At 43.0% G+C, this 27,685-nt stretch overlaps 1 protein-coding gene across 3 annotated transcripts in view; it reads right to left on the bottom strand.

The window, feature by feature from the left end:
- Nucleotides 1-27,685, bottom strand: part of LOC149308066 (target of rapamycin complex 2 subunit MAPKAP1) — a 138,367-nt gene that overhangs the window by 15,914 nt on the left and 94,768 nt on the right. For 2 of the 3 annotated variants that reach the window (XM_089535010.1, XM_089535011.1), the window contains exons 9-11: nucleotides 24,722-24,829; nucleotides 14,998-15,138; nucleotides 5,331-5,468 (exon numbers count right to left, since the gene is read on the bottom strand). In XM_089535010.1, the coding sequence (XP_089391136.1) occupies nucleotides 5,331-5,468; nucleotides 14,998-15,138; nucleotides 24,722-24,829 (387 nt within the window). The remainder of the gene's footprint in view (nucleotides 1-5,330; nucleotides 5,469-14,997; nucleotides 15,139-24,721; nucleotides 24,830-27,685) is intronic. The other variant, XM_089535012.1, reaches the window with a different exon arrangement.

Here is a 27,685-nt window from a genome sequence, read left to right as displayed (position 1 = left end):
GGAACAGAAACCACTGGGGAAGATAAGAGCCCAAAACAGTAGAACTGGTATCTCTGCCAAAGCTGATGGTATGACATTTCCCCCTCTGCTGTGATCAAATGGACTGGCAGCTAAAAGATGAAGAGCCCTCAACCTGTAAGGTCCCAAAGAACCAGAACTGGAGAAGACTACTGGCATGGCTAAGGGGATTCTGGGAGTTGTAGTTCAAAAGACACCTTCCTTGCAAAGGATCACCGAAGACAGTTATTGGCGCTCACAAGGACTTCGCCACCATAAGCAAAACCCATACTGTGGCTCACTTGTAATCCTGGCATTGTTTTTAAATATAATTTGTAATAAACACAGTCAGTTCATATCCAAAAGATGTGAGGATGCATACTAGTTTAGACAGATCTAACAAGGAGCCCATGTGGTCTACTGGTTTGAGTGTTGGACTAGGATCCCAGGAGACCATGTTTGACTTCTGCCTTGGCCATGGCAACCCACTGGTGACTGTGGACAAATTAGACTCTCTCAACCCAAGAGGAAGGCAATGGCAAATCCCTCGGAACAAATGTTGCCAAGAAAACCCTGTGACAGGTTTGCCTTAAGGTAACTGTAAGTGAGAAATGTCTTGGAGGCGCACAGCAACAACAGGGAAGCAGACAGAGAAATGGAGGACTTGTCTCTCCTATCCTTATCAGTGTAGGCTATATGGAACCACCATGTTTAGGGACAGTGATCTGAACACTGGACCTTGGAGGGGGAAAAACAGCAGCCATGGCTACCTACATTCACTGTGGGAAGCCAGATGCTGGGTTTAGGCCACAGGTGAGGAACATCTAGCCCTGCAGATCTTCTGGATAAGAACTCCCCACATTCATGCTCTTTGAGGAACTGGACATCTCAACATCTGGAGGGCCACATGCTTCCCACCACTGACCTAGACAGATGTTTGATCTGATGCCAGGTTGTTTTAATGGTTTCATTTATGTTCTTACGGCATTCTCGATCTGAGCAGAAACAGACCACGCCGGATCTTCAGGTTCATGAAAGGGAAATAATGTTGGGGAGGGCTGACAGCAAAAACAGTTCACCCAAATGCATGACCAACACTGCAGACACTGGGCTAATCTGATCGCTCCGATCTATCATGGGGATGACGCCAACTGAGGGGCTGCCGGTCATGTCCTACCCATGGGGTTCTTTTTCTAAGACGGGCAACTGTCTCCCAGCCCATCTTCTTCTCAAACAATGTAAAGAGACATTAAGGGAATCAGATTTCCTTTAAATTACACTATTGCCAGAGGACATAATCGTATTAAGGTTATTACGTTGCTTCCTTAAGACTTTATATTACGTACGCTTAATTGAGATACAGGGCTCTTTTTTGGGCTATAAAAATGGCAGCTCCTTTATTAAGGCTTAAATCTCCCTTCTTAACGACAGGACGCTTCCCCTCAAGATTCAAAACCTGCAAAATCTTTTGTGATAATCAGATGGTGGCTGATTTAAACAAGCACTTTATAGATATGGTGTTTGCAAGTTTCTAATGGGGTTGGGGTTTTACAAGGAGGGCCCATTAGCACTTCTCCCAGAGTTCAAGCAGCTGGATTTATTTGGGAAATAAAGCGTCGGTGCTTAAGCCAGCCTAGTACAAATTCTCAGCCGTTCCTGAACAGTGAAAAAAGACTAATTAGAGGCAGAAATGACTCCAGTGGAACCGTGTTAAAACTTTCTTCAAACTGAGTTTGCAAGGAAGGTTTAGAGAGATCTCTCTGAAGAACTGGCATTAAGCATCTCACTGAAGGGTAAAGCAAACTGCAAGCCAGAAAACCAGGTCAAAACCCCTTCCAGGAGATTGTCCAGATTGTTAAGTGGGAAAAAGGATAAATAAAACAGAACTATAGGGCTGTGAAATGTAGTGGGAAAAGGCAAGGAGAGTTTGGAATGGCATCCAAGCCCATCTCACCGTCAAAGGAATGTGACTTTCAAACAATTAACTGTGCGCTGACAATTTTCACTGGGTGGCCCTGAGTTACAGTGTTGGCTGCACTCTTTGACCACTCTTTCTAAACCATTAATAATTTTATATACTCCTATGTTCCTTAGGGCCTAAATACTATGAAGGCAGCAGATACTGTTTATTCCTGGAAACTAAGCAAGGTTATGCCTGGTTAGTACTTGGATGACGGGACCAGCAAAGAATACTAGGTGCTGTAGGCTATATTTCACAAGAAGGAAGTGGCAAACCACTTCTGAGCAGTCCTCACCTAAGAAAACCCTATGAAATTCATATTGTCGCCATAAGTCAACTGTCAACTTGAAGGCACATAAACACATAATATGTTCTCTCTTAGCAGTCTTTAATTTTCAACCTCAGAACATCCTTCAGTCCTCGCATTCTCCACTTTCTGGATGTGTATTCAATATGGCTCTAGAGAAAACTGGAGAGGGCTCTTGTACCTTTAATGGGTTTGCAGAAACGGGAATGTCAGCAGGCGTTGCTTGCTACCTGGTTGTGTGAAAAGCTACACAACCAGTAAAGGTACAAGAGCCCCTTCCAGTTTTCAGTCTGCAATCCTACTCTTCAATAATCATGACAGTAGAAAAAGAGGAGCTTTCCCTATGTGATGGCTCACATATACTGTACTTGGCATTCCTAAAGGCCCTAACATCCTTGGCTTTGACACAATTTGAAAAATATCTTGGACAGCAACAGCCAGCCCAGAGCAAGTCAACCTTCCCCAACCAGAGCCTCTCCGGCTGTGTTGGATCACAACTCCCATTATGTGGACAAGGGGATCATGGAGACATAATCCATCAATGATTATTCACCAACAGAATTAAGATAGAATCCATCCAAAATTAATGCATCCAGAGGGCACTTGGTAGGGGCAGGTTGAAGAAGACCATACTAGACGGAGCAATGAGCTGACTCAGTTTAACACAATTTCATTTCTATACAGACATCCACATTTGCAATTTGCCCTTTGAAGGCAATTCTTGTGTGTTGCTGAGATTCACAAGTTAAAGCCTTTGAGGGAACAAATCTGTTTTCCTTTTCTTTTTTAACAAAAGAGCAAAAGACGAATTCGCGCGGCGGAACTGCACAACCATCTGTTTGTGACACGTTCCGGCACACCTCAGAAAAGACTAGATGGAGGACGGTTGTGTTACAAGAGATAAAAACAGGGAAACAAAATATATTGCAGAACTCAGAAACCCTTATCTCCCACTCAGCCTCGCTCCCTTTGCCATAATTCATTTCAAGGAAGCCCCAGGAATAATTTTTGATGTAAACTCTGCTACAAACATATATCACTTTGCTGATAAGATCGCAGGGCCACGAAGAAAGCGTCATTCCTTCATGCGCCCAAATATGAGTGTTCCTTCCTTCTCTTCAAAGTTCAAAAGAGAAGAGCCCCAGAATGGGGCGCGAGAACGAGTTCTGCCATAAACTTCCTGCAATGCATGATGGGACAATGCTAAGTAGTATCATCAAACAGGGGAGATACTAAGCCAAACAGTCTGGGTGAAAAATGTTAAGTATTACACCATCTTTAAAACTGGATGCATTCATCTCCATTTGGAATCTTCCAAGACACACAAATTTCCCTCCTTGGATCCAAGGCACTATTGGTCTGGACAGAAATCCTTGTCATCTAATGTCCAAGGGATTTGAAAAGTACACCCTTTGCCTTTCTGCAAGGGGAACACATTCACTGTCGTGAAAAGCAAGGGAGCCACATAGTTTTAGCCTCTCTGCTCCTCCCAGGCTAATTTCAAAATTCAGGGAGCTGCAACAGGGAAAGTAAATTCAGAGAGCAAAATTTTAGGGTTGATTTGAATTAATAATTAATAATTTGAATGAGAGCACTCCCAGGTCTGCACTTGGCTAGCAATATGGATGTCAAAAGAGACTTACATATATGCCAGAACAAGAACTCTTATTAATTATTATTAAATACTGAGATTGTTATTACTAGTCATTGTTTCTGCTGCTGTTGTTATTATTGTTACTATTATTTGTAAGAGAACGATGAACTGTTTTTGCTGTGTTGCTGTTGTTATTATTATTATTGGTTACACAGTCTACTGGAATTACCAATTAGAGTTCTTGACCATCAACAATAATGAATTCTATCCAGCAATCTAGCAATCATCAGATAATATGGCAAGTCGTCAAAGTCGTTGTCATCATCATCGTCATGACCATCGTTCCAAATCTGGTTTTTCCTCGGTCATAATCAAATAACAATCCTAATGTATTTCCTCTAGTGAGACCGTCAAGTATTAATTGCTTGGATCAAGTCCCCAGAACAAAGCAAAATGTAACTTCAGCTTTCTGAAACCCACCCAAGCTAGACATCAGCTTGGAGTAGCCATTTCTTTGTGTGGCATGGAAAACATTTAACATCTTTGTTCCCTGGTGTGTCTTTACTCTGAACAGCTCCCCTGGCAGCTGGTGTTTAAAATAAAAACAAGGTACAAAAAACTTCAAGTGATGTGCTTAATGTTTCATATAGCTGGGAGTTTAGCTGTTCTGTTTTGGCCTGGGTATGGCTTTTTGGATGCTCAGGTTTGATTGGGATGCTTCTCTACACTTGACCACAGTCCCAGTTCAGCCTGCTGGCAGCAGATATACTATGAGATAAACAGTGGGATGAAACAGTGGCAATGACCACACTAGGAATACATGGGTGCTTTCCGCACCGCCATTTGGGACGTCCTCCGGACGTCCCATTTTAAAAAAGGGGCGTCTCTTTTAGACGCCCCATGGTCTAGTACGGACTCCGTCCGTACAAGATGGCGGCGCCCTTTCTACATGGGCGCCGCCATCTTTACGCATCGGACGCACAGCGTCCAGACGCGTCGCGCCGCTGCTGACGTAGCGAGCGCGCCCCTGGCGCCTCGCTACGTCGCAAACGCGACGCAAAAAGAAGCTCCATTTTGGAGCTTCTTTTTTCGGTCCGCGCGGGAGTCGGGCCGTTTGAAGGCTCCGGCTCCCCCGCGGACCTTCTGGCGGCGGCGCCAGACCGCTGCAAAGCGGCGGTCTGTACCCCGCCATGACATAAAGCGGCTCTTGCAAACCACCCTTTCAGTGCCACCAACTAACAAGTGCAACTGTTCAATCTGCCACCTGTGAAGACTCACCGTAGTACAAGCCCTGCACATTTTCCAGACACATTATGAACTGGCTTTTGGCAAGCAGGGTTCAGCTGTTATTAAGAAATTGAGGTCAGTATATCCTCCTGGTGTTTGGCTTCTAGTAGAAGATGTTAGGAGCAGAAGGGTGTTCATGAAGAAAAGTGGCGTGGGGATATATGAAAGAAAGGAAGGTTACTTACTCGGGCTTTTTTCTTCCACCAGGTCACAAGTGCAGAGGAGTTCAGCATCAATTGAGATTGGCTTCTGTTTAATCCAGAACTTGGTGCTGGCTTTCTGATTTGTTACGGGATCCACCTCCACCTTGTCTCCTGAAATACCTGAGGAAGTCAAAGGAAAGGAAATAAAGGAGGTTTTGAATAAGCAGGTTAAACATCTAAGACGTATCCATGTTAGTCTGGAATATTAGTATGCAAAGGGATCTTGCAGCGTCTTTGAGACTGTGTGAAAGTAGACTTGGTCTACTTCTCAGTAGACTTGGTCTCCTTCTTTATATGCATGGTTCAACACCCTCATTTTGCAGTGCCTTGTGGTTATGACATCTGATCATGCTGGAGGTCCCTCATTCAAATCCCCATTCAGTCATGGAAACTCATTGGGTGACCTTGGACAAGTCACATTCTCTCAGCCTCAGAAGGCCAAGGCACACTCACAAATCTTGCCAAGAAAATCTTGTGATGAGTTTGCCTTAGTGTCACCATAAGCGGAAATGACTTAACAGCACACAGCAACAGCAATGTAACAGTTCAGCCATTATTTTCAATTTTGTATGCCACCTTGGGTTCTTTGGAGGGAGAAAGGCAGCATACAAACTGAATGAGTAAATAAAATATATCGATGGTTCCAGTACGATCATCACTTTGACTATCGTTGGTGAGAAAAAGACAAAGAAACAAAGAAAAACCAAAGGAAAAGAAGGAAAAGAAAGAAACCCGAATGCCACTCCATTCATCCGAGATACCAAAAGGAACCAACTAAGAAGTTAATCCACCCTGAGAGAGGCTTAGTAATTTATAACAAATTCTATGATGGTTTTCTTTCTCCCCGGCGCTCTCCTCCAAAGCGACAACCTTGCCGTGCGGAGCAGAAAGGGACAGCATCTCATTGCTTAACTTACAATTACAAGGTTTCTCCTCTGACATGAGTGACCAAACCTCTCTATATACTTTTTCATAGTGGCAGCTGTGCGGAGAAGACTTAAAAGTAATTACATTTTTAGGTCATGAGTTATAGGTGAAGGTCATGCTGAAATAGGCAAAAGGAATAAGGAGTATTTAAAAACAACACGCAGGGAGGCTGTTTCTTTGTTTGAGAGATCCTTTCCCATTGCTTTGGAAAGAAGAGAACGTTCAGAAATCATTTTTTGCTCTTTAAAAAATGGAAAGAAAGGAGTTAAAACAACAGTAACAAAGGCATGGAGCCTTCCAGTCACCTTCTCTGCCAAATGTAATCCAAAACTAAACCCTAGAAAGGTATAAGAAAAATACCAGAGTCTTCTGGCAAGGCTAGTGGGTTTTGATGGACGAGGCTTCCTCTGAAAATGCATTATTTCCAAGTGCGGAATAGACCTGATCCATAGCCTCATGCCTACAGGTGAGCAAGCGCCAGGTTCATTGTTCCACCAACAATAAACTGAAAGAGAAGACTATGAATATTGCTCTTAAAATCTGTTTAAAAGGGGAGAAATTGTAATTCCCTTTATCATTCCTTGGTATTTATGCCCTGTTTCTGAATTGCAAAGAATAAAGGAGTTGAACGAAATAGGATTCTGCAGAACAATAAACCCACAGTTACAAACTGCATAAAGACAACAGTCTAAAATCAGCATTCAAAAGGTCAGAAACAACAGCAGTTGGGGAAAAGCAACCTATTGAAATTAAATAGGTTTTTGTTGTCCAAGGAAAAACAAGGAACAACAGGGAAAAGGTAAGATGTCTCTTGGGGGTACATTCCAAATTGTGGGTGCCACCACTGAGAAAGCCCTCTCTCTTGAGGTCATCCATTTTCAGATTTCAGGGCCCTTTGAAACTTATAGAGGGAGAGGTGATTTTTGAGATACGGGGGATAAATATGTCGCAACACCACAAAATGAGATGGAAACTGTTGAGAATATTGTTGTATCAAAACAAATAAAACACATCAAATATTCCTGACATGGACTGATATGTAAATAATCCTGCGTAGGAACTTACGCTGTTTCTAAATGCTAGTAAGACTCAATACCTTTTGCCTTCTGCTCTGCAGAAGTGGAAGTTACATTACATAAATGATGCTTAAATAAATTACATAAAACAACATCTACTCTGAATGTGAGAAGGGACAGCTATCTGGTAAGAGAACCAGGGGGGTATAGTCATTTTGGTAGACTGGGTTGGGATTTGGGAGATTCAGATTGAAGCCCCCATTGAACCAAGAAACTGACTGCATGGTCTTGGACCACTCTCCTTCAAACTGATACAACTCGCAGGGTTGTTGTGAGGAGCATGTTTGTCAAAGCAATCCATGTAAACCATCCAGTGCTCACTGGAGGGAAGACAAAATATAAATGTAACTGATTTATAAATAAATTACTGTAAATAAAAAGATCTATGAAGACCGAAGACCCAGAAGTCTTGGTACTGAAGCAGGAAACATAAGCTAGATGAACTTTTAAGATAATCACTGCCATTCTATTTACAAAGACCTGGGTCTTTGTAAATGGCCTTACGTGTGCCCAAAACTGAACTGAACGTTTTGCAAACTATATATTCTTGTAATTTGCATCATGACAACATACAGGCATCCGTTGCATGATGGAAGTCAGTGGAGTGACTGATGTGTCATGGCCCGATGCACAAAATACACTGATGTGCATCAGGGCGCTTCCTGATGTGTATCTGGACACTAGGTAGAAAGTGCCAAAGCACTTTCAAGTGCTGAGAGGTACCTCTCTGCAATTCACTAACATGAATTTGTTGCAGTTTTCCAAAACAGGTACGGATTTGTAAATAACAATAGCATCTACTTTTCTATATTGCTTCATACAGAACTCAGTAGTCTCTAAGCAGTTTACTATTCATAAGCTAATTGCCCCCAACAAGCTAAGTATTCATTTTAGTGACCTATGGAAGGATGCAAGGCTGAGTCAATCCTAGAGCCCTGGGATCGAACTCACAACCTTGTGGCTACAATACTGGCTGCAGTACTGGCATTTAGCCACTGCTCTCTAAGATAAAGTTACATAGGTCCGATACAGACGGCTCCAGAGGCCTGGGCGTCCATAGTCGACTTGAGACCTGAAGGTACAGACTTGAGACTTGACTTGAGACTTGGAATAAAAGACTTGACTACATCACTGGTCATCTGTGTCCTTACACAAATGTGGTTTGCTCCTGCACAGAGACCTATTGGTGTGAGGCACAGACAACACACAATGAAGAACCCGAATGCTTCCTGACAGCCAACTCTTTGAGGAAACCAAAGACAGGACAAAGAGGCGATCGGTGAGTGTGTTGTGTTAACCTCGGCTCCTGCCGGCGCCCAGTGTAGCATAACCCTCATTTGGAACCTGACCACTGCAAGGGAGCCTGAAGCAGCCTTGCTAGCAAAAGCTGCACGTTTCAATTAATCACGCTGCGCAATTTGTCAGCCCCTGTGCCCGACCCCTCCCATCGGAGATACCATATTTCAATTACGCACAAGTGTCAAGCGCCCAAAAAAAGGATGCTAGGAGAGTGGAAATAATATGAGAAAGCCAGATTCTCCATCAGGAGAGAGCAAGAGAGAGAGCTGCTTTATTAGAACATTTCACTCTAGGCAGCCCAATCATTAGTTGTCCAAAATCTACATATCTCCCCAGTGAAAATATTACCAGCAGCTGTTGCCTTGACATTAAAAACTTTACTTTAAAAAAATTATTATTATTTTGGCTCGGCAGCAACCCAAAAGGGGTGGTAGTGCCCAAGGAAAATGCAGAAATCCTTTATAATGAAAATAAAACAGATTATCCCCCCATCCCCATCCCCACCACACACACACACATGCGCGCACATACACTGCATCTTCAATAGATTAAAAACAAATAGAAATACTCCCTGGGGCCTTTTCTTTGCTTTAAAGAAAGGAAACAAAAATACATTTCATTTCAGGTGCTACTCCCAAGAATCCGCACAGCGGAGTCAATATTGTTAATGCACCCGTGTTAATTTGATAGGATTTGTCAGGTAACTCCACTGGAAAATTATATAAAACTGTTCCAGATGAACAGATGATAGTGACATGAATTAAAGTGATAGAACAATAGTGGAATATAAACCAGAAATGACACCCAAAGTGGCTGTTGATTTATTGCCATCCTGAGTCTGGTTCTGGGCTTCCATGTATATTAGCACTACAAATCTGGGTCCATTTAGCCGAGAGATGCTCATACATACATCACCAACTCCTGCTCCAAGCCAAGGTCACTTCTCGTTGCATCAATCTTTTCCTACGGAGGCTACTTCACACACACACACGCACATACACACACACGCACAAAGGCAGAGCCGGTCGGAAGCATTGCGGGTAGAGCAGGCTCCCCTCTCCCAGCCCATTTCATCTTTCTTTTATCATGTAGAATGCACTTTAAACTTCCTATTATTTTTATCTGCAAATTGTTGTGGTAGACTCCCATCTATTATAACCCTATCGCCGCATCGCTCGCACCTGCTCGCTCATGCGCCTATCTGCAGGACCGCATCCTTTGTCAATGTGGTCCTTGCTCTCTCATACCACCGCCACGCTCTTTTTTGGAATTTGCTGTACTGAGTTGTACAATGTTCATACTCATGTTATTTTATCAATTTGGGTCTCTCAGTCCCCCCCCCCTCCCCAAGTATTCCTTGCCTAAAAAATACCCTATGAAATTCATGGGGTCACCATAACTACATCTGTGCAAACCTGACATCATCACCGTTGTGCCATTCTGCAGACCATACAAAAACCATTACCTGCCCCACAGAAGTTACCATCCCAAATTCGAGATGGGATAAATGGCAGAGGAATGGGATAGTAGACAGGAAATGAGCAAGGAAGTGATGGGAAGCTGTTTCAGTTGGACAGGTGTGGACTTGGTTTATAGTAAACATGGGGAACCTGGGACACTACAAACTCCATCATTGTCAACCACAGATTAGGTGGGATCATATCTCAATAGTTGGGTTTGCTGGGCATCATACCTCAATAAAATCTGGGGAGCCTTCTGCCGACCTGGGTTTCTTCACACATGGGGACTCACAACTTAGGTGAGACCCACCTGGAGTGAATGATTAGGGATGATGGGGGTTGTACTTCTAAATATCTGGAAGGATCCAACTTGGGATAGGCTGGTGCATATATATATAATTATAAAAATTATATATAATTACAAAAATTGTAATTCTTTAATAATTTATACTTTTTAATGAGGCAAATTTTAAAAATATTTTAATCACCCCATCAAAAAGGTGGAATGTGAGTATATCCATGCATGCACAAAGCTCACATGTATCTTCTCCCATGTTTCCAGCTGTCACCACACTGCTCCATCTTTCCCGATACCAGACTTTTAATTTTGTTTTGCATCCAGGCTTGGGATTCTCAGGAATTTCCGAATACACAGGGCAGCAAGGACCAATTCTGCCACTGGGCAGTAGATGTTGGACCAAATGAAAATGAAAAGGCATTAAGTTGTCAGCAATTTCATTCATTTGTGTTTTATTTTATTCTTATTGTATTTTTTTTCTCCCAAGAAAGGAGAGAGAAACTGTCATGGGATTTTTCTGCCTCCTGGGCCAGTTCTTTCTAGCCTAAATTTGGAAAAGAAGGTGCCATTTGCTTCTCTGCTTCAGGCAGTCAAATGCCTTGGGTAACCATATAGAGGACTTCAGCCTCAATATGTTCTATTCCCTTAAAAGTCTCCTGACAATAAGAGCTGATGACAGTGGAATATGCTGCCTTGGAGTGTAGTACAGTCTCCTTCTTTGGAGGTTTTCAAATGGAGGCTGGATCTATTGGGAGGGCTTGAATTGTGTGTTCTTGCGTGGCACAGGGAGGTTGGATTGGATGACCCTTGGGGTTTCTTCCAACTAGGATTCTATGTTTCATTCCCTTCTGCTTCCCTTATAGCCTATATTCCTCTCTTCCGGAACATGGACGTTACACTGCTTCCTTCTTCACCTCCACTTCTCTCTTGAAAACCTACTTTTCTCAGCCCTTCAATAATCCTCTTCGAGTGAAACTAAGTCCCAGGAATGTTTAACTGGATTTGTTTCCATTCCATTCATTGCGTGCTACTGTCCGTCTCTCTCTCTCTTATTCCTGCACTATCTTCCCTATGGTCTAAAATGAGTTTATGTGCTCCCTGGGGCAGGGACCTGTACTGTTATTACTGCTACTACTACTATGTGGACTGCAAAGTGCATGCACACAGCAATATGAACAATATTAATCATAGAACTGTGGAGCACAAGGGATCCCAATGATCTTCCAGTCCAGCTTGTTAGTAAAGGAATCCATAGAGAAAGCATGGCCATCTAACATCTACAAAAACCTCCAATGAAGGAAAATCCACCATCTGCTGAGATAGCCTATTCCATATCCATGAGAATATCCTTTCCTGAGGTTTAATCAAAATGTCTTCTCTTGAAATATGAATCCACTGGTGTGGGTCCTAGCCTCTGAAGCAGCAGAAACCAAAGTTCCTCCATCTACTGTATGACCTTCAGATATTTGAAGATGGCTATCACATCCCCTCTCAATCTCACCCTCCAAACATATCCAGCTTCCTCAACCATGTCTCAAACAGCTTGGTTTCCAGGCCCTTTAACATTTTGGTTGCCCTCTTCTAGACATATTCCTGGATATCAACAAACTGGTACATATGTGCGTGTGTATACACAACTTGGTACTGATCCACAATGGGTTTTATTTCACATCGGCTGCATCCACGCTGCAGAAATAATCCAGGTTGATGCTACTAACTGCTGCGGGTCAATGCTATGAAATTCTGGGAATTGTAGTTCTGTGAGACATGTAAGCCTTCTCTGTCACAAGAGCCTCTGGTGCCACAACAAACTACAAATCCTAGAATTCCCTAACATTGAGCCATGGCAGTTAAAGTGGTGTGATCCTGGATTATTTCTGCAGTGTGGATGTAGCCAAAGTCACCTTAAGAATGGATTTGAAAGCTATCATTCAGGAAAATTCAATGATTTTGGGAGGGTGGTGGTGGGGAGAGATAAGATGGGAGATGGCCCCTCCATTTCCAACTCAGCAAGGTTTGTCCCTTTGCTGTGAAAAGAGTCAAAGCCATTTGTTTCCTTGGAACAGGCTCTTCTCCTTCTCCATTTATCTTTAGTGATCTGTCACGACCTTTTCAAGCTCTTATTTCTGACAGCTTCCAGATACAAGTGAGTCAAACTTCCCTGGAAGGAAACTATCACCCGCAGATAGTTTGCTCAAGAGCAGCAAACACGCAGAACGCTGCCCTCCGTCAGCGCCAGCTTATAAATCCTCCCTTAACAAGACAGTGCAATAAAAAACAAACACAAAAACAAAAAGAGGATCAGGGCAGGGAAGAAAAAGAAAGAAAGAGAGCCTCCAAATGGATGTTCACTTTCTGGAGAATAAATATCCTGCCTTGCTTTGGAACGGGGCAACACACTCATGACCGAAAGAGTGATGGTTAAGCTTGAGTAAGGGTTTCACAAGGGCTGTCTGTGTACTCTCTATTTAAAAACAATAAAATTCTGCTGGGTTCAATAGCTCAGCATCTGGGCAACTGGATTAAATGTTGCATGTAGTAGTGGTTTGAGCGTGTTGGATTGCGACTCTGGAGACCAAGGTTCGATTCTCATCAAGGCCATGAAACCCACTGGGTGACCTTAGGTGAGCCACACACTCTCCATCTCAGGGGAAGGCAATGGCGAACCTCTGAACAAATCTTGCCAAGAAAATCCAGCGATAGGTTCACCATAGGGTCGCCATAAATTGGAAATTACTTGAAGGCACACAACAAAAACAACAAAATCCAGATTTAATGTCAACTGGAACCCTTCTCGTTTTTCATGGTGCTTTCAACAGCCCTGTTGAAATAAAATTTTGTCACGGAACTAAAATAATCGAAATTTTAAAAACAGCAGAATAGCGGTCCTTGAACAGAAAAAAATACAAAGAAAGATTGGAAAACAGAATTTCCAATGGCAGAATTGGAATGTATCCACAAAGTGCACTCCATCAATAGTCGGTTTAACAGAGATAATAGTTTCCTGGAATACTACACACATTAGAACACTAGTTCATGTGGGCTTTCTTGGCCAGTTCATCACATTTTCTTTTTGGCTCCCAAACAACATCCCATAGAATCATAGAATTGGAAGAGACTGAAAGGGCCATCCAGTCCAACCCCAATCTGCCATGCAGGACATCACAATCAAAGCAATCCCCGACAGATAGCCATTCAGCCTCTGTTTAAAGACCTCTAAGGAAGGAGACTCCATTCTCCATTAAGAGAGTGTGTTCCACTGTCGAACAGCTCTTACTGTCAGGAAGTTACTCCTAATGTTGAGTGGAATCTCTTTTCCTGTAGCTTGCATGCATTGCTCCGGGTCCTATTCTCTGGAGCAGCAGAAAACAAGCTTGCCCCCTCCTCAATATGACATCCCTTCAAATATTTAAACAGTGCTATCATATCACCAATACTCATTCATATGGTTGTTTACTCACCTTGGCTTTAGGCAACATCCTTCCTCTGCCTTTGACCCCTTAACAACCATTATTAAAACAAAACGTATCACCTCACCTCCACATCCACAAAGTTTCTCATAAACAGCCTGTTTATATAGGTCTGTCCTTGGACTTTCCCTCCATCCTAGGCATCTGAGAAAGAAGGCTCAAGTCTACAAAAAACCAGGCTTCCTACTTCTCTCTTTCAGTTTGTCTCAAAGGTGCTACAAGATCCCTTTGCATCAAACATTCTGCTCAGTATAGGTGGTATTTCAGAGGAAGGAACTGACAAAACCACCTCTTAGTCTTCCTTGCCTAAGAAAACCCTATGAAATTCATGGGGTCTCCATATGTCAACAGGTGACTTGAAGGCACATACACAATACATGCATTTCCTCCCCCTCCCCATATTGCCCCACCCAAAGTGAAGCCAAAGTACAAATGAGCAGTGGATGCGCTCCTCCTTCAATAAGATCAAGAGCTAGTCTACATGGTTAAAATACTCCCCATTCCAATCAACTAGAATACAATTTGGCAAGAGTTCAGGCTTTTTGACCTTAACCCCCTCCCTCAAAAAACCCTCCTTAAACTCCACAGAAAAAGGCTTCTGTTTTCATGGTTTTTAGTAGAGTATCTGTGGAAATCCGCAGAAATGTGCATTATGTGGCTGATGTTTGCTTTGTATGGATTTGCATGCCTGTGCATTTTCAGCACAGGGAGGGTGAATAGATACAAATTTGCACAGGAAAGCAAAAACAATTAACTGTTGATGTGAATGTGTGAAAATTGGAAGCAATTTGCACAATACACTTACATGTAGATTAGCCCCAAGGTCTACCAATTTAGTGCTGCTTGTGTCAACTGTTTTGGGTATGTATAATGTACTTGACTTCACAGAGGACAACTTGGTGCTTTCCAACTGTTCTGGACCACAACTCCTAGCAAGTCGTGTTGGTGTGGCAAATGGGAACTGCAGTCCCAGACAGCTGGAGGGAACCACGTTGACTGTCCTATGATCAAGCGTGCCATACTATAGTTTATTTACTGAGACAGCCCAAACTAGGGGAGAAAGAAGGAGGGAAGGGTATATGTCCTTCTTTTTTGGGTTAAGAAGTCTAACTGATTTACCTAATTGAACGTCTGTTGTGAAGCGTAGCCGGTGGATCATGCTGACTTTGAAGGATTTGTAATGGTGGCTGCTTAGCATGTCCTGAACAGTAGCAATGTCGATCTGCGGGTCCTCTTCTGCAATCTCCTCTCCTCTTGAACCTACACCAAAAAGGGAAGACCAAAATATACGTATATATCTGTTTTTGACACAACTGCAAACGAAAGGGGCAGGAAGTGGATGGATAGGTGGGATTTGGGTACCAAGTAGATGCTGAATAAAATGCAGATGTTGCACCAAGATGAGCCAAAATATAGGAACACTCTGTTGAATCCAAACTCCAGTTGTAGGATTTAAGTATTATTGAATGCTATGTAGCATTGATTTCAATTAATCTTAAGTCTGATAATTGAGCTTGGATACAACCCAACAGGTTAATCAGTCAAACTGAGATGCATTTGCTTATGCTGTGAATTGTGGCATGGTCCCATCTGATCCTGGAATCCAAGCAATGTCAGCCCTGATTAGTACAGTCAGCCCGTCTTATACATAGATTTGTTATACACTGATTCAAGCATACATGGTTTGAAAATGTTCAAAAAAGTATAAATTTCAAATATCAAACCTTGATTTTCCATTTTTTATAAGGGATACCATTTTGCTCTGCCATTATATTTAATGAGACTTGAGCATACACGGATTTTGTTATACACGGGGGATCTTAGAACCAAACCCCAGCGTATAACAAGGGTCCATTGTACTTGGATGGAAGACCACTGATGGATACCAGGTGCTATTGGCTACATTTCAGAGGAAGGAATTGGCCAAACCACCTCTTAGGGGTGAAACTGACTGAAGCTGCTCAGAGGTCGTCTGCACGCTGCCCGGTTGCACATGTACAGGCTAGCTTTGGGGTATGCTGGTGCCATGGCGTTTAGATGCTGCAGCAGCACCGTAAAACTGTGGCAGGGTGAGAAAAGCCGGCTTTTGTTGGTGCTAAAAGCAGCTGCAATTTGCCCTTCTTTTTGCACTGGCAGAAACATAGATTGGGCTTGCGGCACGCCGCACCCCAATTCAGCTTTCTCAGGGGAGGCTTCAAGCCACCCCTTCGGTGCTGTCAGTTTCGCCCCTTAGTCCTGCTACGTAAACCCTATGGAGTTACCAAACGGCAACAGTTGACTTGAAAACACACACACATACAAGCGTTGTACTGCAGAGATGACTGTGGTGTAGTGCTTTGAGTGTTGGATTTAGGAACCTGGGAGAGCAAGGTTTGAATCCCCTGCTCAGCACAGAACTCCATTGGGGAACTTATACTCTCTCTGCCACAGAGGAAGGTAATGGTAAACCCCCTCTGAACAAATCTTGCCAAGAAAACCGTGATGAGTTTGCCTTAGGGACACTAGGAGTTGGAAATGACTTGAAGGCACACAACAACAAGAGGCTTCATTGCTGTCAATTCAACACAACCCAAGCCTAACAGGCATACACTTGTTTCCATTCAATCAAAATATTTAGGTAATATGTCCCATTTGAATTCCCCCTTCAAAGAGGAGCACATTCTGGGTGTTTCCCCCAAATTTTGGCTTTAACTCAAGAAAAGTTACCCACTTTAAACCTTTCATTAAAGCAGGGCATATATCTAGCTCAGTAAATATGCTCACAATTATATATTGGACCCACAAATAATATTATATTATTTACTTTTCTTTGCCATTGCAGAGTAGGCTTCAGGGGATAAAAAAGAGAGAGATAACATCTCATTAAGCCAAAATGCCAATTATGAAAAAAGGGTATTTTTTTTTTTAAAAAGAGATACATTTTACGATGTTGGATTAACACCAATTTAAAAATTACTATAACGTGACACACAATTTTTTTTCATACAGCAATTTCTACGCCAGCTGCTAATAAAGCATCTTAGCTGTAAATGATAATTCAGATGCTTTTAGATAAAGTGGTGCGTGGATACGGCTCAGAAAATTGATTTAGCTTCTCGCAGAAGATACTGGGAGAGTGACACATTTTGTTTAATACGCCAGCTAATGTAGTCCTAAAAGCCGAAACAACTGCCAGTTTCGCAGCTCTAAATTTTGTCACGAGAGATTAATGAAAACTTTGAGATTTATTTTTTTTTTACTGATTTCTTTTTTTAAATAAATGAGAAGATGGGATTTTAGCAGAGAGGCCCAAAAAGCGGCCGTTTAAAAAAAAAACCTGGAACATGGGTTGTCAGTTTCTATACATTAATTCTGCGCGAGACTTTTACGTTATTGGAACCGGCTTGGCATGGTAATGCTTCTAAGCTCTAACCTTCTAATCCCTGGCTGGGTAAATTGATATCCCAAATGGCCAAACTTGCCCCGAAGATGGGAGGAAAGCAGTCCAGTTGCTTTGTAGCATTTCACGACTTATTGGCTCCATTTTGGACAGCCTTTCTGCATTTTCACAATGCTTGACATGAGAGGCTTGAGTGGGAGGCAAGGGAAGGGGAAGAAAGAGAGCACAGTGTCTTGTAGGTCAAAAGCAAAGTCTGAAAAAAGCGATTTTTCGGGATTTTTCAGGGTCAGAATGACCCAGGGTGATGCAGTGGTTGGAGTATTGGACTACAATGCTGGAAACCAGAGTTCAATGAATGGCCTTGGACAAGCCACACGCTCTCAGCCTCAGGGGAAGGCAATGGCAAATCTCCACTGAAGGAATCTTGCCGAGAAAACCCCTTGACAAATTTGCCTTACCATAAGAGGGAAACAACTTGAAGGCACACAAGATCAAACTGCCAAAAAACCCATGGTTGGCTGGAGGGCTCTGGAAATTGTGGTTCAGAAAAGTAATTTTTTCAAGTAAAGCTCATCCCACCTTCTTGCTTCGCCATGGCTGGTTGGTGGATACTGGCAGTTGTGATCCAAAAACATATTTTTTCCAAGATCTGCTTTTGGCCTCCATGGCTCACTTGCTAGCTTACTTCTCAATGGCTGGCTGATGGATTCGGGCAGTTCTGATCCAGAAAAATCCCTTTTCCAAGCTCTTATTTTGACCTCTGTGGGTTCTTTTGCTTCCCCATGGCTGGCTGGTGGATTCTGGCAGCCGTGGTCCAGGAAAAAGTCACTTTTCCAAACGCTGACAAGAAGCAAGCTGGGACTAAAGTGACCCTAGGTTTGAGGGGGCTTTCAAGTTTCAAATTCCTCCTCTGCCGGCTGGGTTTACTTTACTGCACAAGGTGGGAAGAGAAGTCAGAAAGGCCCAGGACTGGCAAATGAAAGGAATGCAGTGGTTATTTTTCAAGCAACATAAAGTGAAAATAAAGTGAGAAATGCTAGTCTCTTTCTCTCTCTCAACTTGACCTACATCACAGGGCTGTTATGAGGATAACATAAAAAAAGAATCACGCAAAACACCTTAAGTTGTCTGGAGGAAAGGCAGGATTGCACTATGACTAATTAAATTAAAAATGAAAAGCATAATTTGTGTGCCAAATGGGAAGATACGGAGGTATTTTTGTTGGCTGGCCCAGCAACTGCAAATTTTCCTTCCCCCCCCCCCCCCCCCGAGTCTTGCTTGTCCATCAAGGATGGCCTAAGGCATTTTCCTGCTTAAGATGAAAGCCATCACTGGTTCCTCACTCTTTTAAGTATGAAAAGTACCCTCAATAGGCAATGGAACCAGCACACGCAACAGGACAGTATCCTTCCATTGAACCTGAATGCTGCAAGTTAACTCAAGGGATTGGCATGCCCAGCTCTGTCCACTCAATACTCCTCTGCTGCTTCCCATCCTCTGCCAGCTGAGATGGCCACTCCATGCTCCTTAATGATATGCCTGGCACAGCTGGCACGGGAACCTTCCCACCAAGTACAGAGACCTCTGATTTGTGCTGGGTTTCGTCCTATGCTCTTTTTAGCCATAGTATTTCAGTGTGTGCCAGTTTTAAATGGGGACGATGATACTGGAGCTAAGCAGGGGTGTATCTACAAGGAGAGAAATGAGCAGGGCAATGCCCCCAAATAAGAATTCTGCTCCACTTAATAACATTTCCCCCAAATTTCAAGCACTACAGAGAGCGAGACATTGAAAATAGTTCACACCAAGAACTCTTATTTTTGTTGCGTTTGCATTCCCTTGGCATCTTTGCCTGCCTCTTTTTTAAATGCTCAGCTGAAGTTTAGGTTACTGCAATGTTAGAAATTTGAGGACTGGAGGAAAAATTCATCTTGCAGGGATGGAATTTTCATTTGGGGAAAACCATGCCCTCATTTTGCTCCTTTGCTGGAACTAAGCAAGAACTTTCTTCCCCCTTAAAGCGACATCCTCAAACTACTTTTCTCTTGTCTTCATCAAAACACATGCCACCTAGTATTTGGAGAACTGAGTTGGAGGAAAGAAATCAACCGTGCTCCCAAACAACAACAACAACAACAACAACAACAGCCAATCACTCTAAATAAAACATGGGTGGGGGGATTTCCATTGGGATGCAGGGATGGAGGCAGATGGAGCCATCATCACAATTTCACACCCGAGTGCTGTAGTGTGCAAAATCCAACAAGACTTCTGAATTGGTCTGGCAAATCTGGCTCACTGGACTTCCTTAACCAGTTTGAGGATGAACTGGTTAATGCAGCAAAACCACCACTGCCTGCCACCCCCAGCCGCTCAGGATCAGATGAATAGCAATGAATGCCACAGCTTCTTAGAATCATACAGAGTTGGTCATTCTGTTCAACCTGGTTCTGCCATTCAGGAAGACACAATCAAAGCAACCCCTCCTCCGGAAGATGACCATCCAGCCTCTGAAACCCTTCAAAGAAGGCCCACAGGCTCATATGGGGAAATATGGTGTGTCAGATCGCCTGGACCTGAGACATACAGGGCTGTATAGATCATAATTATCACTTTGTATTGTGTTGAGAAACAGACCAACAGCCAGATGGGGCTAGTGAAACAGGGGAGCCGTATGTTCCTGGACACAATTCCCAATTAACACTTCAACTTCAGCTCTTTGTACCAACTGAAGTTTCTGAACACTCTTCCTAGGCAGCCACATGTACAGCATGTTACAGTACTCAAAATAGTATGGGAGCCAGTGTGGTGGTTGAGTGTTGGACTAGGATGTTGGGAGACCAGGGTTTGAACCCTCACTCAGCCGTAGAAACTCACTGGGTGGCCTTGGGCAAGTCTCTCTCAGCCTCAGAGGAAGGCAAATGCAAAAAGCTCTCTGAACAAATCGTGCCAAGAAAACCCTGCGCCCTAAGTCAGAAATGACTTGAAGGCACACAATGATAATAAAAACAGTATGCAAGCAGGGCATGTGTCACCGTGGCCAGACCAGGCCATTTCCTGGCCACTTAGGCGGGTTACAAACCGCCAAAAAATACGTATGGAATACGTATTAGGGTTAGGAAGGGGCGGTGCTTCCGCACCCCCTAACCCTAGTACGTATTCCATATGTACAACATGGCAGCGCCCCTTCCACATGGGGGCTGCCATGTTTACGTATCGGACGCTGTGCGTCCGCACGTGTCACGGCGTCTATGACGTCGCGAGTCCGCCCCTGGCGCCTCGCGACGTCATAGAGGCGCCGCTTAAAGAAGCTCCATTTTGGAGCTTCTTTTTCGGTCCGTGTGGGAGCCGCGCGGTGTGGCTGCTGCGGCTCCCGCACGGAGCAAACAGCGGCGGCAGACCGCCTCAAAGCGGCGGTTTATAACCCGCCTTAGTTATTGGGAAAGAAAAGAACTGCCTTAGTTAATGGTAAAGGATAGATAGGATAGAATAAATAAAACATTGATAGGTAAAGGAAATACAATGGTCCCTCCACATTTGCCGGGGTTAGGGTGAAGGCCCCCCGTGAATGTGGAAAAACTGCAAATAAAAAAAAAACCCACTATCCTTTTTACCTGGAAGAACACCTCTCTAGGAAACTCCAGGCCCTCCAGTGCAACTCTATGGTCAACATCTGCCAGAAAGTGATCGCACAATCATGCTGGTGAATCTACAAAATGCCTAGGACAGTGTTTTCTCTAGGAACTTCTAGGTGCTTCAGCACAACTCTTATGGTCAGCTTCTGGCAGAGTTGAGCTGGAGGACCTAGATGTTCCTAGAGAGAACATGGCGCTGTACAGACGGGCCCTACAGGACACCGTCATTACGTGCGAGGGGCAGTGCTTCCAGATGCCCTGTACATATGGGCACCACCATTTTGATGTGACGGGTGCCTAGCGTCCGCGTGTCCCGGTGCCTTTGTGACGCCGCAAGTTCACCATTGGTGCCTTGCAGCATCACAACCGCACTTCAGAAAGCACCCACTTTTTGTGGGTTCTTTTTGCTGCGGCTCCCTTGCGCAGCAAACCAGGGCGGCCTGTATCCCGTCCATATTAATCAAATCCGCAAATAATCAAATCCACAAAAGCCAAATCTGCAAATGTAGACGGCCAACTGTAGTGACAAGTAATTAGTTATATGCAACCAATTACTTCCAAACAGTGCAGACTGTAATGTACCACTAGAGCAGCAACCCTGTGGCACCATGACCCAAGATACCCTCAATTCCTTTTGCCCAGGTTATCACTGTCTTTTTCTGTGCTGCAACTGGCATGTGAAAATGGCAGCGGCTGATGCCAATGATGTGGGAAGAATAATCTTCATCCTCGTTCCTTCAAATGTCAGAGAATGAACAGATCTCCATTTCCTCAAGAAAACAATACAAGGTTAACAGCGCTGCACGTTCCCCCGCTCCCAAAAAACCATTCCCTTATTGCTTTAATGTACTAGTATATTGCTTAATGAAAGTTCTTAATTGTAATTCAATTAATTACATACACAGCGTCCCCAATTACATTTTCCAATAAGACATTGGCTTTGGTACAGGTCTAAAGGCACTTAACCAATTTTAATATATTAAGACCAATTTCCCTTGAATACTAATTACTATCTAATGATGAAATGGGAACCGGGAACTTTCCAGAAGCTGGGTGGAAAGTATAAAAGGAAATTAAGCGTGAACAGTTGGGGGACTTCTAGTTTAAAAACAAGAAGAAGGAGGAACAGGAGGGGGGAAAAGAAAGAGGAAGAAATGCAGGCAACTGCATTCCACTGCAAATCTTCCCCATATATTTAAAAAGTCCCAAATATGGAAAGAGTTTTTGTTAATCTTCATGACAGCACTAAGCACTGGGTGAGAAAGGAGACATCTCGCTATGCGTTTGTGTTAACGCAAAGGCTTCTTTTTTCAGCTTAATCCCTTGAAATATAAATGATACGCTGGCTCAAAAAGAGAATGTTGGCATGTATTTTACTAGCATCTGTTCAGCTCTGTGAAGGGAAAGGGAAAATCTGTCTCTCTCTTTGTGTGTGTGTGTTGTATGTGTGTGCATGCTCATCTGAAAAATAAATAACACTCACACTGGAAATTCTTTATCTGAATAAATGACTAACTTTAATTATCGCAGCTAAAATTAGCCTGAAATGTATCATGCAATTGTAGCCGAGGCATGCAAGGAAAAATCACTGCTGTCTGTCACCCTCTTCCCCTTTTGATAGGACTTGAACACAGAGCCAGGCCAAACAGCTGGCAATCCAGTGTGTATGTGTGTGTGACTTGGAGTCATCTGTCTACTTATGGAGACCCTAGAATAGCAAGGAAATTAAAGTCTTCGGTTGAGATTGTGGTGGGTACCTATGTCAGTGCAGCCACGCTCTTGTTGTTGTGTGATTTCAAGTCATTTCCAACTTGTGGTGACCCTATCATGGAGTTTTCTTGGCAAGTTTCTTTGGCACTATTATCTTCTGCGGCTGAGAGAGTGTGGCTTACCCAAGGCCACTCAGTGGCCTTCATGGCCGAGCAGGGATCGAACCCTGGTTTCCTGAGTCATAGTCCAAGGCTCAAACCACTTCACCACACTGGCTCTCAACTACAATGATTTACTATAAAAAGGAGGAAGGAAGGAGGAAAAAAATGTGGCAGCACCTTTAATACTAACTGTTTTTATTTGAGCTTGAACTTTCATGGATACAAATCCACTTTTTCAGATGCAGTACTGAATATATCAAGGGCTCAAATCTAAAGCCTATTTATACAATTGTGGGAGTGGGACAGAATGCAATAGGATCCAGAAAGATGCAAATCACATCTCTTGTCTTAAATTTGCAAAGGGCCAGGTGAGGTGATGCAGGCCAAATCCAAGTACACATTATTAAGTGTTAAAAGGTTCGCCATAACAAATACTCTGGAGTAGCAGAGGAGCACCAGGTTTCCTTTGGACAGCTAAGACTTTTGCTACACCAATGCTTCTTAATCTACTTGATGTAATGCAAGATGTCCTGCCCATCCACCCCGTACACCAGTGATTGGCAGCATATTTGTACCAAGTGAATAAAGTTGTTTCTTTCTTTCCTGGCAATTCACTGTGGACCAGCACCTGCACATGGACCATCACATCTTAATAGCATTTCACTACATGATTTGTTCCTGGGACGCTTTTTCTCTCAAGGTCCCTACACAAGATGGCACTGTGGCCTCCTGGAAGCAAATCCATTCCCCAAAAGAGCTAAAAACTCACTTCCAAGATACTCGGCCCATGCCCATGAACTATATGATAGTTATGATACAGACCAAGGAGACACCAAGCAGCATCTTTAAATGTCTAGGCCACCTTCCCTAAACTCCCAGAAAACATGCTTCCATTTCAATTAGATGGCCAACATTCATGACCACATCTCCCCTTTGTTATTGTTGTGTGCCTTCAAGCCATTTCTGATTTGTGGTGATCCTAAGGAAAACCTATAGGGTTTTCCTGGTAATTTTCTTCAGAGGGGTTTGCCATGGCCATCCTGTGAGACTGCGAGAGTGTGACTTGCCCAGTGGGTTTACTTGGCCAATTCGGGATTCAACCCTGTCCAATGCTCTCATCCTCCCTTAGCCTGGCACAATTCCCTCTAGTCCTCAGTAAATTTCTCATTTGGTTTATCATATCTGGACCCACAAAACTGTGCAGTCATTGACTCTAGGGCATGATTTTGCCCTTTCTTTTACCCCATGCCAAGTTAACTTAGTGCAAGCAATTTTGAACTCAGTTTGCAGCTGAAGACAAAGGGGGAAAGTAGAAGGAGAGAGAAACTGGGACACTTTAAAGCAGGTGAAAAAGTGGGATGACAGAGAATTAATGGGGACTATTTCTGCCAAATTGGGATAGTTGGAGGTTATGTCTTCACTGTGACAACTATTATTAATGCCTGCTTAGTAGAGTGTGGTTTGGAGAAATGCTTTTGAGGAGTAACCATTGGTAAAGTCATGAGAGGAGTTTTTGGCTTAGAAAGGACAGGACTGAAATCTTGACCTCTTACTGGTACAAAGTTGGAGCAGACGCACATGGATGTTTTTCAAACAGAAGGACGGATCAGCAGCTGGGACAGAGAGAGGTTCATAACAGGCTTATAACTTTACAAGAGCAGAGGTTAGGGGAAAACAGATTAATCATGAAGTGATAGGGTGCAGACTATTTAACTGAAAAGGTATGAAATCAATCACTGGAGTTTTGGAAACAGAAATCTTCTTTTTTCTTTTGGCAGAGATGAAAGCTGCCTTTGAGGGTCAGGAGGAAGAATGGAGAAAGAAGAAAAAGAAGAGGGGGGAAAAAAGAGGGAGGGAACCCAACTGGTCTTCCAATGTTCCTTGCCCAGCCTAGGGATCCAAGGGACATAACTTACGTGAGCTTAACAACGAGAAAGGGAGGGGAAGGGCCAACGTACTATTCTCTCGGACGAGGCAGAATTCCAAAGTGCTTTGGCTGTCCAAGGTACAGTCTAAGTCAACAGGGACGTTTGGCTCGTTCTGCTTCTCCAGCCGGTATTGAGGGCCTGTAAACAGACAATAAATTTACAGGAGTGCTTACAGCTTTAGGAAAGGGGAACTGAGGTGTGGGAGGAGAGGGAACGGAGAGTTAAAACATTCAAGGATGCCAGCTACCCTAAAGACATCAGATCCTATCTGATCTAGGAAGCTACGCAGGGTCAGCTCAAGTTAGTACTTGGATGGAAGACTGGTGATGAATACCAGGTGCTGTAGGCTATATTTCAGAGGTAGGAACTGGCAAAGTCACCTCTGAGGATTCCTTGTCTAAGAAAACCCTATGAAATTCATGGGGTTTCCATAAGTGGACAGATGACTTGGAAGTCACATACGCACTTCTGCTCTAAAAAGATTTCAAAACCTACAGTAAGTCGATCTCTTTAAGAAGACCCACCAATGCGTTACACAACAGAATGAGGTCCAGAGTCCTCCAGAATTTAGTTTTCATCAGGGTGAAAGCTAAGCAAAGTGGTGATGGACCAGGAATGGGATAGGATGCTTGGGACCAGACATATTTGGGATTTTGGATATTTTTTGGATTTGGGAATACCTGTATTTGCATATATATGCATAATGAGGGACAGCTTGGAGATGGGACCCAAAACTAACCATAAAATTAATTTTTGTTTCATACGCACCTTATACAGATAGTGTGGTGGTAATTTTATACAATATTTTAAAAATAATTTTGTGCATGAAACAAAGTTTGTGTACACTGAACCATCAGAAAGCAAAAGTGTCACTATCTCAGCCACCCATGAAAAAATGTTTTGGCTTTGGGAGTATTTTGGCTTTTGGAATTCCGGATAAGGGAGACTCAGCCAGTATTTGACAAAGATTTAGTGTTCTTAAAACCCAGGTGAGGAACAAACAAAAAACTTTTGTCAAGTTTCAGGAAAAGGAAACCCACACAATGCTATCCAATATTCATACGAAAGCAAACACTGACGTTGGTACCAAAGTTGGATGAAACGATGGAAAACTACATATGCCTAATATCGGACGTGGCTTAAGAACTGAATTGTCTGATGGGAAATGATTTCCTTGAACTCGAGAACTATCTCTGCTCCAATGTCCCTGACTGCCAATGTCTCAGGTGCCTGGGGTTACTTAATCTGTTTGCTGTCAGCACAGATTGTTTCCTATCTCTTTTAATATCCACTGGGTTTTGGCTCCAGGACCACCCCCTTGTGGATACCAAAATCCAGGGATGCTCAAGTCCTGTTAAATACAGTGGCACGGTAAAATGGTGTCCCTTATAAAAAATAGCAAAATCAAAGTTTGCTTATTGGAATTTTTATATTTTTGAGTGTTTTCTAGCCGTGGATGGTTGAATCTGTGGATATGGAGGGCTAACTGTACAGATTGGTCATTCTGTCTATAACTGAGAATCGATGTGATGGGTGCAGGGAGATCTATAGTTTCCCTGATTAATACTGCTGGAAGTATATATGTGGCCAACAAAGAAAAATGAAATGGCCTGGATGCTTCCTCACAACCAACATGTGGGGCTGCTAAGGCTGGAATGAATGTATGTGTCTTTATATAATCCTTAACTCTCCCCCACCCAGTTGTCCACCCCCATCTATCGGACCCTTTGACATTTGGTGTTTTGTTTCCTAAAGCTTACCAAAAAACCCAGCTGGGAAGGATCATTTTAAAATTAAGAAACAACAAGAACTGAACATGACCTGTGAAGGTTAACAATTCCGCCTTATGCTACATACCCTGCCAAAAGGAAAAAAAGAAAAAGGTCCTTCTCTTTGATGACGAGAAGTATAACCAAATTAAACAATTCCCTCAACAAAAGAGAGAAAAGCTGGACCCTATTATACAAAACTATCCCGCCAGCCAGGCTAAATTGCAAAAGCTTAGAAAGGCTTTTGAAAGCCTGACCCATCAGTTCTAATTTTTAAAATTTAGCCTTTCAGTCAAGGCGAGAAAAAGGCCCAATTCCAACTTTTATCTCTGCTACAAAGTGCTGTTATCTTGGGCTGATGTCTGGAGCTCTATCTCTCTTTCTGCTGACAAGCAGAGACGAGAGAGATAAGATTGGGAACGAATCTCACTTCTCAGAGTAAATAAATAATCAATACTCATCTAAATGTAAATGAGAAAGTATCCCCCTCTGATAACAGAGCTCTTATCAAAGAGCCAATTTTCCCACAGACACTTGGCCTCCACCGAATCACCATCACTCTGCCCAGCCCTAATGGCTAAAAATGGTCACTAAATTGAACCGATCACCAGAGATCAACTAAGTTCGGGCCTCGGCTTCTTTCCTGGCCCCAATGTTTGGGAATGCAATTCTGCCCCCATTAACTTTCAATAGCAATGAAGAATGCATAGGTCAAGGGAGATGAAGCTACAGGATAAACAAACCCAAAACTGCTTTTTTCTCTTTTTCTTTAAAAGAAAAAGAGAAAAGGAGAGGAAAAAAAGAAAACAAAGAAGCAGATGCAGTAAACAAAAATGGCTTAAAAGCCTGTGAGGAAGAAACAGCTGTAAGATAGTCCTGGAATAAACCAAGTTACCATTAAAATGTGATGCTTTCTTTCTTTTGGTACAGTTTCTTTTTAAAGTATGCAAACAAAGATAAGGAATAAATCATACTAGCTGGAGGATTTAGAGAACCCCATGTGCAAACAGATGCTGTGCATGAACTTCACCATACACAGTGTGCACACTAAAATAAATACACATGAAGGATGCTGAACATTTTAAAACAAGGCACCATTTCAAAACGTTGCTGTTGCTTTGATGTGGAGAGCCAACTGGTTGGTTTGAAATGTCCTTGGTGAGCTTCATAGACACATCTACTATGAAGCTACTTTGCCATTCCTATACTATGATTATTTTGAGCA

The sequence above is a fragment of the Sceloporus occidentalis genome, unplaced genomic scaffold (genome assembly GCF_023333645.1).
Source record: "Sceloporus occidentalis isolate IW3139 unplaced genomic scaffold, rSceOcc1.0.p SCAF_8, whole genome shotgun sequence".
NCBI lineage: Eukaryota > Metazoa > Chordata > Lepidosauria > Squamata > Phrynosomatidae > Sceloporus > Sceloporus occidentalis.
This window is presented reverse-complemented; position numbering and strand designations above follow the sequence as displayed.